This window comes from Anas acuta, chromosome 4, assembly GCF_963932015.1.
Source record: "Anas acuta chromosome 4, bAnaAcu1.1, whole genome shotgun sequence".
NCBI classification, from domain to species: Eukaryota; Metazoa; Chordata; class Aves; order Anseriformes; family Anatidae; genus Anas; species Anas acuta.
This window is the reverse complement of record NC_088982.1, coordinates 15,518,560-15,534,993: the sequence shown is the minus strand read 5'-3', so window position 1 is coordinate 15,534,993 and position 16,434 is coordinate 15,518,560. Positions and strand designations below refer to the sequence as shown.

The window sequence follows — 16,434 nt, the reverse complement described above, 5'->3', positions numbered from 1 at the left end:
CCCCAGACTGCTTTGAATAGTTCATAATCTGTAGTAAATGTTTCTCAGAGTCCTTAACCGTTAATTTTCTGTTAAGTCTTCTACTATTTTTACTTGCTGTTGGTGTTAAAATCTTCAGGATTGTTGGAAAGACCAACAAGATTTTAAAGATGGGGCTGAAGTATGGAACTAGAATTCAGCAGAAGTTTTGATGTAGGGTACTTTATGAAACCTAAGCTTTGTTAGGCTTTCTTTGGTTTTCTGATAACTTCTGTAACGTAAGCTGACAGTGTAGATTCCAAATGACTTACAATGTTAAGTCTTCTTTTTTTTAATTTTTCAGAAGAAGCAGCTGAAGATTCACTTGCCATTAATATAGCACAAATGGAAAAACATTTGCTTCATGGCTTAATTCAAAATGTCCTCCCACATGTAGGCTCCTCAGTGAAGACATTAGTACTAGCCTACAGTTCTGCAGTGTCTAGCAAAATGGTATGTAACTTGAAACCAGCATTTAATAATTGTGGCTGTGCAGCCTGGAATTAATAACCGTTGTGCCCAAGTTTAAAGCACACTGGTTGTGAAAACAAGTTGCAATTCAAAAGAATGTAAATTCATATGTTGTCTCTGACATTGTTTGCAACCTTGGCTAGACTTTGCTGATTATTCTTCCTTTTCCAGGTTAGACAGATCCTGGAGCTTTGTCCCAACTTGGAATATTTGGATCTCACTCAAACTGATGTTTCAGACTCTGCATTTGAAAGGTTAGCTAATGGTTGTTTTTTAAAAATAAATAAAAAGGGGGAAAACATTCAAGCATGTCCTTACTCCATTGCCAGCATGAGACCAAAATAAATCGGTCAGGGTTCACACAGAACAAAGGACTAAACCAGAGTAACGAATGAATGAAACGGCCATTACAAAGTTCTGCTTTGCTATTTACTATCTTGTCTTAACTATTACAAATTTATCAAAGTATAGATAACACAAAATTAAATTGTTATGTATAACATTAACAACTTTAATTTTTTCATAGATTTAATTTTGGGAGTTAATTACTGTAGTTTTTGGTCTGATACAGCCAATAGCATTTGGAATACTGCTTTTTGAGTTGCTGATCAAATGGTGGGGAAAGTTCTAGGGCCTAGGTGTATTACTGTGGACTCCTGAGTTTTACAAAAGTCTGCAGAAATCTCATTAAAACCAGTGGGATGATGCATAAATGTGGAGCCAGCACAAATGGGTCTTAACGTGATACTGCAACTCAGTGGCTGTTTATGTGCAGCAATTTAATCATACAGTGCTCTCAAGTTGTGTGTGCTAACAACACAAAATGTTACCAGCATGGTAGCTTGTAGAAGATTTAACTGAAATAAAGACCTTTATGGAATTTGCATGCTTCAGAACTTGATCTTTTTGTGTCAGTCTCCCATGAAATTTAGATTCTCGGTCCCTCCTTATATCTGTATTTCCAGCCTTAAAATCTGTAATTTGGGAAAATGGATTTGGTTTGCTATAAATGAAAATAATCATATACGGAAAACACTAACATTAACTGTGAATAGGCAAAGGTTAAATCAGCTATGTACTGTTGTAGTTAATAATGCAGCAATGGTACTGCAGATCTAATTTCAGTTTCAGTTGAAAAATACAAGGCTGAACGGGTGAGTTTGCATTAATGTCAAGGTCTGTTTCCATAGCAATCTAGGAGTAATCACCTCTATGGGATAATTAATAACATACACAAAGCATGCTTCAGGAATCCAGCTATTCTTTCTGAAACAAGTGGAAAGTTCTTGAGAGAAAGATATAGGGTCTAAGTACTCTGGTACTCGAGTGTGGATAAACAGGCAATCTTAAACTCAAATAGGAAAAAAGTATTAAAATACTTTGAACTGAATATTACACCTCACGTTTCTTTTCTTTGTGAATGTTACTAATTCAGTAAGTTAACTTCTCAGAAAGCTGAAAAAAGTGAACTGCATGATTTCTCTAAGTTACTTGGCTCTTGGTACCAGCATTATGCATGGCAGAAACTGCTTTTTGAAGTTGTTGTCCCATATGCATTTGGTCTGCTGTCTTTAAAAATTACTACATGTTGAACAAATATGGACTTCTTTATCTAATCTGTGAATTAATAAAGTATCTCCCTTATTTAATCTTTTTTTTGTATATTTATCCATAACAGCTGTTTCTGAGCAAACATAAGTCATTTGTTTCTTCTGATTTCAGTTGGTCTTCACTTGGTTGTTGTCAAAATCTTCGCCACCTTGATCTGTCTGGATGTGAAAAAATCACGGATGTGGCGATAGAGAGGATTTCCAGAGCTCTGGGCATCATATCAACTCACCATAACAGGGGTTTTCTAAAAGGCTGCAGAAACAGGAATGCTAAGACCTTGTGGAAAAACAGAGAGATTACTCTGCAGTCCAGCAAGAAGTATAATTGTTTGCATGAAATCAACAATGAAGACTTTATCGAGGGGAGAGACAGTGAGCATCATTGGACTGACGCTGACAGCTCAGAAAACTTCAGTTCTGCGTACGTGTGGATGCTAGATGCAGATGATTTAGCTGACATCGAAGATGCTGCAGAGTGGAGACACAGGAATGTTGAAGGGTTTTGCCTCATGGAACCAACATCCCCTATTAATTGTCCTGCATCTTGCTGCAGTAGAGACATTTATGGCTTAAGGACTAGAGGGTGGCAGCAGCACTGTGCTTCTACTGACTTGATTTACTGCGGTCACTCATTTTGTTGTGCTGGGACGGCACTAAGAACTATTCAAGCACTTCCAGAGTCCTCTGCACTGTGTAGGAAAACAATAAGGACTAAACAGTCAGAGAAAAAAGACTTAACATACTCTGGGAGTGAAAAACCAGATGAAGAGACTGCACGAGTTCTTCAGTTTCTCAGTCTGTCTGGGTGTTACCAGATCACAGACCGTGCTCTCAGGTGAAAAGACATTTCTGAGCTATTTCGCTGCAGTAGGGTTTTTATTGGTACTTGTTGCAGTTGGGTTGCTCTGGGTTATATTGGCCTAGTTTCAGTATAAATATTTTTACTGAAAAAATCTGGTAAGTCTTAAGTGATCTTTGCATCCATCTTAAAATATTTATGGTACCAGACTTGAAAACTTTCTCCAACTTTTCCTTTGAGTGAAAGGATTCTAAAAAGCTTTTTTTGACATCTTCCCTGGAATAAAGTACTTTTGTAAATTCATTTGCAGTAGGCAAACGGACAGTATTTATTTATACTTCTATATTTGATTTGTAGTAATTTCTTGTTAGGAAATTCAGTGTTGGTTCACTCTTTTCCATTATGTCTGCTAAACTTTTTAATACTCTTGAAGCTTTAAAAACAAACTGTAGTAACATCTCATTTAATGTGTATGGCTGGTGACATAACTTTTTATGTGCATAAGAACACATAAAATATAACTTCATATAATGTATAAGGCATAGAAATTAGTTGAAGTTAGCTTGAACGTTGAGCCAGCTTCACAAGTCACAGAATTTGCAATGTGTGATATGTAATTGATATTTTATGTTGTGTCAGCAAAGTGCAGTTACTGCTTCATAATGAAAATGGGACAAGACTGAAATACTTGAAGTGACTCTCTCAGATGTGCAGTAAATAGCTCTGGGGACTAATTAGAGCTGCTTGGAATGTGAAGGCTTTATGCCTACCTGTACCGTATGCCGTAGTCAACAGAGAATACATGGGGCGCTGCTGGCATTGATTTGCCTCTCCAGAGGCTTCGTCCCCATTTGATGAAAAACTCAGAAGTGCCAGCTGTTCAAATGTCTCTTTGCAGCTCTTTTGTTAGTTAAGCTTTCACTTCAGTTAGCTGTGCTTTGTCTTTGAGCCTGACGCTGTCCGAGCACTGGAGCAGCCTGGTGCTGCTGAGCGTGGCTCGCTTGGTGAGTAGTAGGCAGTGCTGCATGTAGCTGCATGTGGCTGGCCTTCTTCTATGGCTGCATCCTCTTGCACCAAAGGAATACTTGATCCTTGAGTCACAGGAAGGGTTTAGTTGTGGTGCTGGTTTCCCATTGCTTTTTGGATATGAGGGAATACCAAGAATTGAGACTGTATTCTGCAGCAAGTGTTTGTTGCACTAACCAGGATAATGACATCTCCTAATATTTGTATTTGCCAGTTCATTTCATATAAACTACTAGTTGGTTCTGCTATTAGCAGTTCTGTTTCCATCTTCTGACAGGAGAAAGTTGTACACCTGTGCTCTTAGGATGTGAAACTGAAAATGCCTTGGCTTGAATCTGAGGCATGTTGATTCAAGCTTGTGGTGTGGTGGTATTTTTTTCAGATTAACTTGCTTAGCTGTCCTGTGAACTCCCAAAGAAGCAAGTGGGCTGACACAAAGTGTTTGGTCAGATGTAATATATCTGTGAGGCTGCTTTATCAGCAACCAAATTCTCCTGCACTTGGAGGAAGAATAGCAAACTTCATCTGAGTAACCTGGTGGTGTGTTGGCAGAGAGGCTCTGCTGGTAAAGATCTGGCAGACATAGGAAAATACAAATTTGGTTTCCAAAATGACTTTAATTAAAGAATTATACTCAAGCTTTTGGAAGTGTTACCTCACCTTGGAAGACTCACCAGAAGTCAGTAGTGTTCTGGAGAAGCTTGTCATGCCAGTTCTTTGAAATAAGTGGTCATCTCTGGAGTCATTAATGAACGATGAACAAAGTGATTTCCCACTTCAGTCCATTTCTGTCAAAGGAAATTGTTACTTTCTGTAGGGATTGGTTAATTTTTCAGGCCTGTTGCGCAGTTGCAAGGGTGATGCACCTCATAGGGTGCCAGACTGCCAGATTTAAAGCTAAATCATTCATTAGAGGCGTGCTTTTGTTACAAGGTGCTAGTAAATTGGTTACTTGTGACATAGTGGAGTACTAGTGAGTCTAGTGCTGTGCAAGCTCTTAACGCCTCTCTTCTGTCTGTTAACAGGGCGCTGACTCTGGGAGGAGGACTGCCACACTTGGAACACCTCAACCTCTCGGGTTGTCTCACTGTCACTGGGGCAGGCCTGCAGGATTTAGTTGCTGCATGCCCTTCGCTAAACGATGAACACTTTTACTACTGTGACAACATTAACGGTAATGTTTTTCGTGAAGATGTGAGGTTTTTCTGGGGGGTGACGTTTGGTTTACGGACACTTGAACAGACAAATTCATAGAATCATGGAATTATAGAATGGCCTGGGTTGAAAAGGACCTTAAAGACCATCTAGTTTCAACCCCCACCCCTGCTCTGGGCAGGGTTGCCAACCCACTAGAGCAGGCTGCCCAGAGCCTGGGATCCAGGGATGGGGCATCCACAACCTTGCTGGGCAAATTAGAAAATGACAGACAAAACAATGAAAAACATGCAAGAAAAACTTAAAAACAAACAAACAACTTTTTTCTTGGCTGCGTAGCACTGAATTTCAAATATTGATTATAAAATCACAACTGTTAAGTCAGTTTTTTGCTTAAGTCTTTCTAGTACAGTTCTGTATTACCTAGGAAGACACTTCTAGTCCATATATCTCTTACTTCAGGTCAGCATAAGTAACAGAGACTAGAAAGTAAGTCTCTTTATAGCTGATGGACCCTCTTCCTCTGTGTCTTTTTCCTGTAAATCGTGTAGTTGTATGTTTTCTTTGTGGCAATAACTTGAGAAAGAGGCTTAGAATGGCACTAAAATTACTATTTTTGGGAAAAAATGATGTTTTATGTAAACCTCACAAGTTACAGTGGGTTTGGTGTAGAATACCATCATGTGTCCTTGTAGATAATGTAATTTAGTTGTTCTGGTTTTGCTTAACTTACTAACTTAGGGTTGGATCTCAGCTGGAGAAGGATCTGGATAAATGCATAAAATACAGTTATGGTGGAAGGCTTTTCAGTGTTTCCCACACTGGAATTTGGTCTGTTATGTCAGATCCAGTAAACATTCATAGTGTTAGAGATGGAACCATGGTGTGATTTGTATTCCATGTGTGAATTTATAACAGGTAAGTGCAACAGAATGGAAAGTAAAAAAAAAAAAAAAAAAAAAAAAAAGGATAACTGAGGTGACAGAGTTATAAGAACTAGAAGAACTAATTGTGTGTAAAACAAAATTATATTTCCCTGATAGTTCATGGTGCTTATCTCAATTTGCATCTATATTGAGCTATAAGCACAGCAGGGTATCCCTGCTATATTAGGATGCTGGAGCTTTGGAACTGCAAAAATAAAACTTCACTGACATTTGGGAATTCAGTACATTGAAATTGATGTAGGATGACGTGCTTTATTGGATTGGATCCTAACGTTAGAAGTTAAAGTATTAAATCACTTCTGCTTCCATAATTTTTGGACTTCTCTGTGTACTTTTTGGCAGATTTTTATTTCAATGCATTTGTTTTTTTGTTACCTACTTTCATTCTGTCTGGACTCTAGCTTTTTAAAACCTCCTTGCAAACCTCCTTGCAAACCTCCTTGCATTTCAATCTGGAAATTAAGGTTCCTTTTTCAAGTCCTTCTCTGACTCTCCTTCCTGCACTGTGTTGAATTTAACGATGTTTTCAAAGACCAGTTAAAAGCCTTTTGCTTTTACATCTTTATTCTTTGCTATTTTTCTTCTGTTTCCACTTGTCCGTAATACGAGACTCAATATTCTGGGTTGTCTTTAGCTGTTTCTGTCTCTCCCCATTGTTCTAGTCCCTAAAACAGTGTCATCTTAGTTCACAAAGTCAGAATCTCTTGTGCAAGTCCTCCACCACTTTAAAGCTTGTCTGTTCTGTAATATCCCAAAGAAATTATTTGTATTTAAATAGAATAATTTCTGGAATAACTCTGTAAAGGTGTCCTGATCCTCTTCCTGTTTATTTCCTTTCTTTTACTGACTGTTGGAAGCTGTGAGGCTATAAGCTCTGCTCTGTAAAGCATCTTGCATACTTTCGGATGAACAATTCTTCTAGAGAGAAGTCAACAGGAGAGAGAGGATGTAATGGTCCAACTTCCTATATCTGTTGAGAAGTAGCATCTCTTTTTTTTTTTTTTTTTGATGAAAGCCAATAAAAACTTAGAGGTGTCCTAGCAAAATTTGGAAGTGGGAAATACCCTTTCATAACTGAATTCTTTGCAGCTTTATCAGGATACCGTTCTGTGTATTTTCACCCAGGCCTCATGGTGATAGTGCTAAACAAATGCCTTGTTCTCCTCTGTCGGCAAAAGGATTCTCCTTGAACAATTTCTATATTATGTGGAGTATCTAAAGTTATCTGTAGGGAAAGTAAAAGCTGTTTGATTTATATCAATCCATATCTGAAGCTGTTTACATTTCTTTGCTCATACATAGATTGTATTATTAAGTGCTGTAAAAGATTACTGATCTGTAAGGATGTGGAGAATAATTTCATAATTTTCTTTGCCCACCAGCTTATCAGGGATTGTTTTCGGGAAAGCATGTTCTGGGATCATGTTGGAAAACCGTCAGTCTTGCGGAACATAAATGGAGCCAACAGCACGGAATTTAGCAGTCTTTGATTTAATAAATATACCATTTTGTTGTCTTTGACATAGAAGGGCTTTACCTTCACCTACAGCCTGTGTTTAGATTTCTTGTTGTATAAACCCAGAGCCTAACGTGTGTGGCTTCACTGGATATTCTCTGTGGAGATCTGGCTGGACTTGTTTGGTAGGCATGTTGGTGACGTTCAGATGTTCAAGTTGGGTCAGTCACAGCTGTAGTACAGCAATAACATGCTACAGATGTTATCTGAGCCCACAAACCTGCACACACCTCCAAATTCATTTTCTATTTGTTTATTGTTAGTATGAGTCCAGTTCTTGGTTTGTGTAGTAATGCTTAGTTCTGAATCTCTGCCTGCTTTGCCCTGCACTGGAGGCTTGAGTTAGGCAACCCTCAGCTGCAGGTGACAGCTCTGGTATACGCCCCTCCTAATTGCTGGTCTTGTGCAATGGCTGAAACATTTGATGGAAGAACACTAAACTCAGTAAGAAAGTTTAATGTTTAAACTTTAAAAAAGTTTGAAGTTTAAACTAAATTCTTAAGAGTTACAAACTTCTTAACTTGCAACAGGTATTTCCTCACAGGCAGCTTAGTCCAACTGTGCTCAGTCTCCTTACTGCTCTGCCAGTTTAAAGTCCTGCAATACAGACAGCTCCAGGGTTAGACAAATGGGGCTCCCTGGTTCCTGGAGCAGCACATCTTCGCAGCTTTTTAGTATCAATTCAATTTCTAGATTTTTTTTTTTTAAGAGTAGTCCTCAGGTGTGGTAACTAAAGGAATAGGGCATTAATAAAATGAAGTTGTGATCCTGCTTCACTTTTCTTCTGAGGTTGGGAACTCATTGCTCACGGTTTGATCTGTCTTCCAGCAATGGAGCTGAGAACTTTGAAATTTTTGGTTAGAGTATGGACTCCCGTGTGCAGATTTATATGGGAGCACCTTGTTACTTTAGGATTTGGACTCTCCCTAGGTTCTCCAGATACATGACAGCCACTCTTCATGAGAGTGTCTTGGTTAACTTCATCAAAGGTTAGAGATCAAACAGAGATTTGAAATGAATGTTGGCTTTATATGTTTTCAAAGGCAGTGCTTAATTTGATCACTTTTTTGTAATTCCCCTGTAAAGTGCTGCTTTTGCTATGTGGCCATCCAATGTGGTATGTGCTGTTGGGAGTGAAGGAGCCTCTCGCTGAGCTGGAATCTTCAACCTTTACAACTCATTTTCCTTGCTTTGGGCTGTGCCTTCGCAGTGGTGGCTGTGAAAATGAGCAGTCCTTCCTTCCCTGCTGTCCTTCCTGGTGTCGGTGTTAGCTTTTCTGTTCCTACTTGGTAAACCAAACCAACAACTGGGGGAGCTGAAGGCTTTTTTCGTCTCAGATGGGTTGGGAATCAGTTTTGCTGTATATCCATGAGTATTTCTGCTGCCACAGGTGAGAGCTTGAACAAGTGGCTAAAGGGACATGGTGGCAGCAGGCAGGTGTGCCGGGCTGAGGGGGCTCTTTCATCATGGTCCTGGTCTTGGTTGGCACAGGTGGAATGCTTAACTGCCTCTGGGAGATCTGTTACATGTATTATTGAAACAAAAATTAATGGAGTTATCAAATACCTGCGCTCCTTGCTTAGATTGCCAGCCATGGTTGTATTAATATTTGAAAGCCTTGGAGCTGTTCAGCAGGAGTAAGGAGACCTCTCCTGTGGGTCACCTGAAGTGCCTGAGTAATCAGAACTAGATTTAAAGAGCATTACCATAATCCAGTTTAGAGGTAACCAAGCCAGCAGCGCAGCCTGCGGCAGGTTAGATGAGAATCCGATTAACTCTGCTTCCCCAGGTGAACGACCCCAACACTCAACCTAGGCACTTCACTGCTAGCACTGAGTTGTCAGGAGAACAAGAGGGGCCCTTTTGAAAATGTCAGCCCTGCTGTAGGACCTAAAAAGATGATGGCACTCACTGAACAGTGTACAGCTCCCTTGTTACGGTCTCTGTATTGCTTAACCTGGTGCTTCAGCGAGGTGGAATGAATGGGAGCCCTTGAATGTGGAGTCCAAAAAAAGATAATATTTTCTGGCATTTCCTCTCATTTAATGGCCTCTTTAAATAGAGACGGTTTGAAAACAGAGTCCAGTCTGAGGTCAGCAGCAAAAAGTGGAGAAAACAGAAATTGGGAAGGCAAAGAGTTGTAAGGACAGTCAGATGTAACAATGTTAGGAGAATAAAAATGGTCCTGTGACTGCCAAAAGGAAAGGTAGTGGATGTTGCCATCTGTGTCAGATGCAAAAAGAACAAGCTAAGGAGGACTGGGATACCTACAGGGGAGATGCGTGGCCAGTGATGGAGGAGATCTATTAACCTTTCAAAACCTAAGAATGAAATGACAGTCTTAACCAAACAGACTTGCTGTTTAAACAGTTATTGCAAGGAGGTAATAAATATTATTAATAAGCAGAAATATCTTCAAACTGCGGGAATTGCCTGGATGTGCTCAGAAACAACACAGAGCAGCAGATCTCAGCTGTGCTTTGAAACCCGAGCATTGTTTCATCAGAGTTCTTTGTTAGAGGCTCTAAAGGAAATGCAGAGTTGTCAGAAGGTTTAGATGTGGGACAGGAAATGCAGCACAGGAGGAAGCTTTCACTGTGATGTGGTTAATGTAACTTGTAAGTCAGTGCCTAATAATTTAGGAGATCGTAAATTTTTGAGATGATGCAGTTTACTTACAAGTTTCAACGTTCTTAAGCAGTCTTAAAATCATAAACTTGAAGACTGAAAGCTAGTGAAAGGACAGGAAGAAGGGGTAAGGCTTAATGGTCACTGGACAGGATCTGGGAGCCGATGCCTCTCCCTTGCCCCCAGGAGCTCTGTGCTGGGTAAGTTCTGTTCAGCACTTTGGTCATTTGGTGTGAGAAATGGAATTACTTCCAAGTTTCGAATGGTACTGAGCTGCCTCAAATATTGATGCTGGTGCTGAAGATTTCCACAAGGACTTCCTGAGATCTTTGGTAGAGCTGTATGTGTGGCCGTATGTCTGGGAGCAGTGCAGTAATCAAACTGATTGCATGGAACTGAATTCAGAGCCGGCAGCTGCAACTGAAGGACAATTGCAGAGAGCTGTCAGTGCTAATTCTGAGATCTTTCCTGTTTGCAGCAGCAGCCAGAAGAGCCAACGATATTTTCAACTCTGTGAGATCACAGGGGTGTTGAGAACAAGATAGAGGGTGTCACTGCTTGTTCCTGGAAGCCTCGGGGTACCCACACTTGGAGCTGCTGCATGCAGTGTTGATCTTCCTGTCTGGTAAAGTGTAGGGACTGGAGTTTCAGACAATATGGAAGAGGTCTACTGAGAAGAGTTAGGGGATGGAGCAGTCTTGCAGGGAGATGCTCGAAAGGCTGGAACACTTCAGAACACTTCAGTCCATGAATGAGAAGGCTGAAAGGGAGATGAAGGTCTGTGAAGGCAGTGGATGATGTGAACGTGCAGCAGCTTAGTGAACTCTGCAGTACTGCAGCTCAGCGACAGTTGTTACAATCAGTAGGTGGCTGATTTAAAACAGATGCATGATGCAGTGAATTTCTAGAACTTGGTCCCGTGGGGAACTGTGAAAGCAGTTTGTATCAAAGCATTAAAAAGGGGTTAAACAAATTCCTGTATGGAGAGCCATAAACAAATACTGAAGGAAATGAGCTTCAACATCTCGTACCCCAGTACTGAATGCTGTGGGCAACGGGAAAGGTCTGTACAGGGGCTTCTGTGACTGCCCTGGACAACGCTTGCTGTTGGCAGTGCCAAGCTGGTGCTAGGTTTGATGGACTGCTGGCCAGCTCTTCTGTTCAGTTACTAGCATGAGGAGAGCAGTCTTAAGGTGAGCAATGAAGTGATGGAAGGCATTATTAGAAGTATAGTGAGTGATGCTGTGCCTTGGGAAGTTGTGGTTCTGTAAGTTTTGTCACAAGCGTTGTTCCTAGAAGTGGGAGTTGCTTCAGGACTGCTGATAGGCTGCTTAGCTGTGGCAGTCTCCTTTTTGAAGGACTGTGGAAGAAGCTTTCAAACAAAGGTTTTGAACTCTAGCTCATAAGCGATGTGGAGGAGAGAAATGTAGCTCAGGTGAATAAAAAGACTTGAAAGGGAAAATAAGTTTTTTTACCACATGAAGACATTGCTGATTTGCATATCGTAACCATTGTCCTCCGTTATAGCTTCAGGTTTGTTTTATCCAGTCTCATGCATGTTAATTTAATTATCTTGGAGCATATTGTTCACCGGTGTGTGGCACGAAGCAAAAAACTGATTTCCAGAGAGAAAGTTCTGGGGAATTAATTGAATTATGACTTCAAGCTACTGCTCAAGGGGGAAAATCAAGCCAGACGTAGCGTGGTGCCCTTACACATTACATTGTTTTGCTAATCTTTTCTAAATGTATTAAAAACACCTTCAATAGTCTCCCATTTACTTGAAGTACAAAGGGGAAAAGATGGCTTGTCCTGGTTAGCTCCTGACCAGCTTGCTGTGGGCAACTGAAAGTGTGCTGCTGAGTTACATTGGGTGCCAGAGCTCGGCCAACCTGAATGTAAATGTTTGTGTCTCTGAAGCAGGCCTGTGGCTGCAGGAAATAAAATCCTGTACTAATAAATCCAGTAGTTTCTTGTCTTACAATTACTTTAACATTTCAATTGAAAGGGATAACAATGTGAAGGTAAGTGGAGGTGGGTAGAACCATGGCATTGGTTTGTACTGTCTGTGCCTCACAGCTTTCTGATTTGGATGTCTCCTTTTTAGCCTTACCGCTTCGGGTAATTGTAGGGATAGTAAAGGTGCTTTTCTTTTCAGACTGGATTTCCAGTCAGAGTACAGGAGGTCCAGCCAACTATGAAATGTTCCTGGAAAAAACACTTTACAGGCTAAGAATTGTTTCTATGTAAATAGAAATAAATTTAGAGCTTGTGGCTTTTTTGGTAATACTGTGATGTCATCCTCTAAATTTGGAAAATGGGACATAAATGTGCATTGTGAAAATACACCTCGGTTGTGAAAGGTAGCTGTGAGAGCTTTTTAAATCTTGCTGATTTAGTGTTGCTTATCCTACATCTGTGTCATTTTGAACGTTACATTCATGGGACAAAACTATCAAAAAAACACAAAACCTCTCAAAATAGCTGTTCGAAGTGAGGCGTTAATAACAGTGACGTTACTGGCAGCCTTTCAGACTTTCACAGCGCTGAATGAAGCTTTGTGTTTAAAAAAAGACACTTTCTTCTAACCTGGTAATTCATAATTCTGCACCTAAGCGGCCTATTTTCTTCTTTTCACATTTGTTCTGTTTTTGTGCAGGTCCTCATGCTGAAACCGCCAGTGGATGCCAGAATTTGCAGTGTGGTTTTCGGGCCTGCTGCCGCTCTGGCGAATGACCGCTGACTTCTGATCTTTCAGTCTACTTCATTTAGCTGAGCAGGCTTCCTTTCATGCACTTTACTTACAGTCCGCATCTTGTGTTAACAATCCTTGGAGTGAGATTTGTTATACTAGCCTGACCCTCCCCACGACTTCAACATCTTAATTATGAGTGTACTGTACAGTGTTGTAACAATCTCACAAAATCTCATCTGGTTTGAAGGGTGTTGGGTTTTATCTTACTTAATTTGGGAAGATGGGAAAACATTCAGATTTCTTTTAATGCCACTTTCTTCCAAGTTTGGCACTTAAATATACTTTACTGGATTATTTTGCGTTAAGTGGATGTTTTTTTGTTTTTAATCCATAAGTACAATATAAAGCTCTGCAGGTAATTTCAAATGTATTGTTTGCATTTGGGTAACAGTAAGACATCTTTAGGAGCCTTGTTTCTCCCCCTTTCCTCTCACCCCAAGTTCTTTATCTGGCAAAATTAGGGTAATTCCCACCTTCCTTTTGCATTTGGTTTTGTATTTGGGCTTGAAAGACGTACTCAAATAAAACATTCCCACCAACAAAGCTTGCTGTAGCAGTTGAGTGTATATGCTTGTAAGGTGTGGTATCTGTGTACAATACCAGCAGGCTGCAGAGGTTCAGTGGGGGTTGTATGGTGGCAGCAGAATCTCCCATGTATGCTGTATTTCCCTTCCCTCAACAACTCTCAATGACTGCGTTGTGTTTTGGAGCAGCTTCCAGGGGAACAAATGATGGTGCTGACTGCAAAAGTGGCTGCGTGGGCAGTGAGCGAGGAGACTATCGCAAAAGGGAGGGAGCACTGCAGCCCATGGGGAGTGGGGAACTTGGTGGTCGCCTGCTCCAAGTGGCGTGGCTGTAGGGTTTTCTCTCAGGTAGGTGAAGGGGTGTAGCTGGCAGCCTTGTAGAAGTCAGGCATGTTTTACCCCACCCTGCCAGGTTTTCTAGGCTGTTAAGTCGAACTAGTAATTTTTACCACTTTTACCACTTAGATACATGATGTTAAGATTTATTTCAGAGGACAGCAGTCGTGGTGTATGTTGCTTTCAAGATTCTTGACTGGGCGAAGTGAGCTTGTAGGCTTAGCTGGAGATAACTTGCAGTTTGTTGATTACCAGCTTGGCTACCAACTCTTGCAGGGTTTGAGAGCATTTTCTTGTTCACACCAATACTGACAAGGTAAGGAAAATGAAAAAGTAAACTCTTGAATTTACATTAGTGCAGAGTTGGTTGTTCATGGTCAAAATCTGAACACAGGATGGAGGAGGGATGCGTAATGCTCAGTTGGAAGCCTACAAGAGATGTATGAAAGAATACTGTTGTTTATAGCAATTGTTGCTTCAAGTGAGCTGCATTAAATTTACTTTGGTGCCCAGTGTTTAGGTTATTTATATGTGGCCACTCATGCAGTGCCGGCTAAGGCAAGACAAAAGCAGTAACAAGGTAGGTAGTGGGCTTTTTTCTTGCATTTGTCTTGTTCCAGAACTGTTGTTCCTCAGGCTAGGGAGGTGCAGCTAGAGGTTCATCTTCTCCTTGCTAGTAGAAACCGTTTTCTGTGTAGACTGAAAGGGGGCTGAATGAGCTGCAGAAAAATGTTTGTTTACACCATGTTCTTTTTTTTTTTTTACTCCTCCCTGAAAGGATGGTGGCCTTGTGAGATATCATTGTTGAGCAACACATCATGTAATGACAGTGCAGTTACTTGCTGCTTCGTAACAGTTCTGTAGAGGTGCTGTTTTGTTGATTATAGAGGGGAGTGCTGATTATACCTGTGGCAACCCCTGGCACTAAACCAAAGGTTTTGTCTAGCATTTATTAGATGGAGTGAATCTCCTTTGAGTGAAGCTTAAGAGCCTGAACTTTGATACAGGTTCTGGTGAAATATATATGTTTAAAAAAATCACATCACTACCACTTAGACCTTAATTAGCAAAGTATCTGCAGAAGATTACATCAGTATTAACAGTTAACATGTAAGTAGTGACGTTAATGAACTAGTTTGATTTTATAGTAAACCAGGTTTTGAATCATCATCTAGCATGATTACTTGCTTAAAAATTTCACACTCCAAAGTGATTTAATCAAATTCTTATATGAAATAAGTGAAAGCTCATTTAAGCTTTTGGTATAAATGTTTATTACATACTTAGTGTTGAATCTATAAAGAAAATGTCTAAAGGCTGCTGGTGTGATACAGACCTGAAATACAAAGTAACAGAGCTTTTAAAAAAATAAAAGGTCTTCAGTGGTAACTCTTTGGTACCTGAACTGTATTCAAGGTCTTTATGCAGGAACTTGGGTACTAGCAAACTATTTTGCATGAGTGTGACTGAATGACAGTGTCTTTAAAGAGGAAGAAGGGCTGTTGATAAACCAGAGCGACTGGAAAGTTGAAAAGTCAGTCTTTAAGGCGTAATTCCAGGAACCAAATTTCACCTCAAACTAAGAACAAACTGTGCTTTTAACCTGGTCACTACAGCTGTGTATTTATAATGGTTTTAAAAATAGTACATCCTTCTGGGAGCTATAAAATACTGTACAAAAATAGCAGCTGCTAGAATTTTAGTGTTGTCTCCTGCTGTATCCAGTCTACAACTACTGAAGGTAACTTATTACAACTAATGCATTTGCAGTTACTAAAAATTAGGTTCTCCCTCAGTTTTTGAGCTATGTGAGATAGCTCACATCAGCAGTGTGAGAAAGCTTTCTCCTACACCAGTAACTTCCTTGAGGTATTGAGAAAATTCTGTGCTACCGATTCCGTACAAGTGAAGCAACGTAAATCCATACAGAGAGAACACTTTGGGGGTAAGGATGAATATACACGGCTAGAGCAAACTCAACATTGGAGACATCAATGGTGTGAACTCCAGTGCTGTGTACAGCTTCTACTAAAGGTCTGACTTCAGAAAAGGGCATGTGAATAGGAAATCCAGAGACCTGGGAAAAGAAGGAAATTAAAAAACACGGTAAGGCAAGAAGGAAAGATAAAGGCAGCTCAATAAATGCATCTTAAAATGTTTTATTGTGCCTGTAACTTCGTCTCCACTGATGACCTGAGGAGACACAATGAAAAAGCTCCCTTTATATTTAAATGCATCTCTCCCTTTCCCTTCAGGTAGGTTTCTGCCATTTTTCTCATGAGTTTGGGTGAAGTTCCAAGTGAGGATGTTTAGAAATCCACTAGAAATAAACTTGTATTACTGAACACTTACAGCATAATCTTGCAGCTTTTCTACACTTACATAGTTGCAATTCATTGTGTTCTCCTCTCTGCGTTATCTGAGGAGTTGAGGTGGACGTAACCTGTCCATAAATACATTACATTTCAGGTCCAATAGAAACTGGAATCTGAACTCCTTATGAAGATTGCCCTATTTGGGTGTAGTATCATTGCTATGTATGTTTTACATGAAGGGCAGAAGGACTTAATTTTGAAAACAGCCTTGAGGAAGAATGCCTGGGTACACTGCTGGCCAGGCTCTTAATGACGAGACCTGAGAGCAACTGTC

General features: G+C 40.3%; 2 protein-coding genes across 5 annotated transcripts in view; one reads left to right on the top strand and one right to left on the bottom strand.

The window, feature by feature from the left end:
- Positions 1-13,468, top strand: part of FBXL5 (F-box and leucine rich repeat protein 5) — a 35,900-nt gene extending 22,432 nt beyond the window's left edge. For all 3 annotated transcript variants that reach the window (XM_068679944.1, XM_068679943.1, XM_068679945.1), the window contains exons 7-11: positions 323-471; positions 661-743; positions 2,212-2,934; positions 4,950-5,098; positions 12,830-13,468. In XM_068679944.1, coding sequence (XP_068536045.1) covers positions 323-471; positions 661-743; positions 2,212-2,934; positions 4,950-5,098; positions 12,830-12,906 — 1,181 coding nt within the window. In that variant the 3' untranslated portion in view covers positions 12,907-13,468. The remainder of the gene's footprint in view (positions 1-322; positions 472-660; positions 744-2,211; positions 2,935-4,949; positions 5,099-12,829) is intronic.
- Positions 13,469-15,035: 1,567 nt separating this feature from the next.
- The window catches only part of CC2D2A (coiled-coil and C2 domain containing 2A), a 58,937-nt gene continuing 57,538 nt past the window's right edge, over positions 15,036-16,434 (bottom strand). For both annotated transcript variants that reach the window (XM_068679940.1, XM_068679942.1), the window contains one exon: positions 15,036-15,862. In XM_068679940.1, coding sequence (XP_068536041.1) covers positions 15,674-15,862 — 189 coding nt within the window. In that variant the 3' untranslated portion in view covers positions 15,036-15,673. The remainder of the gene's footprint in view (positions 15,863-16,434) is intronic.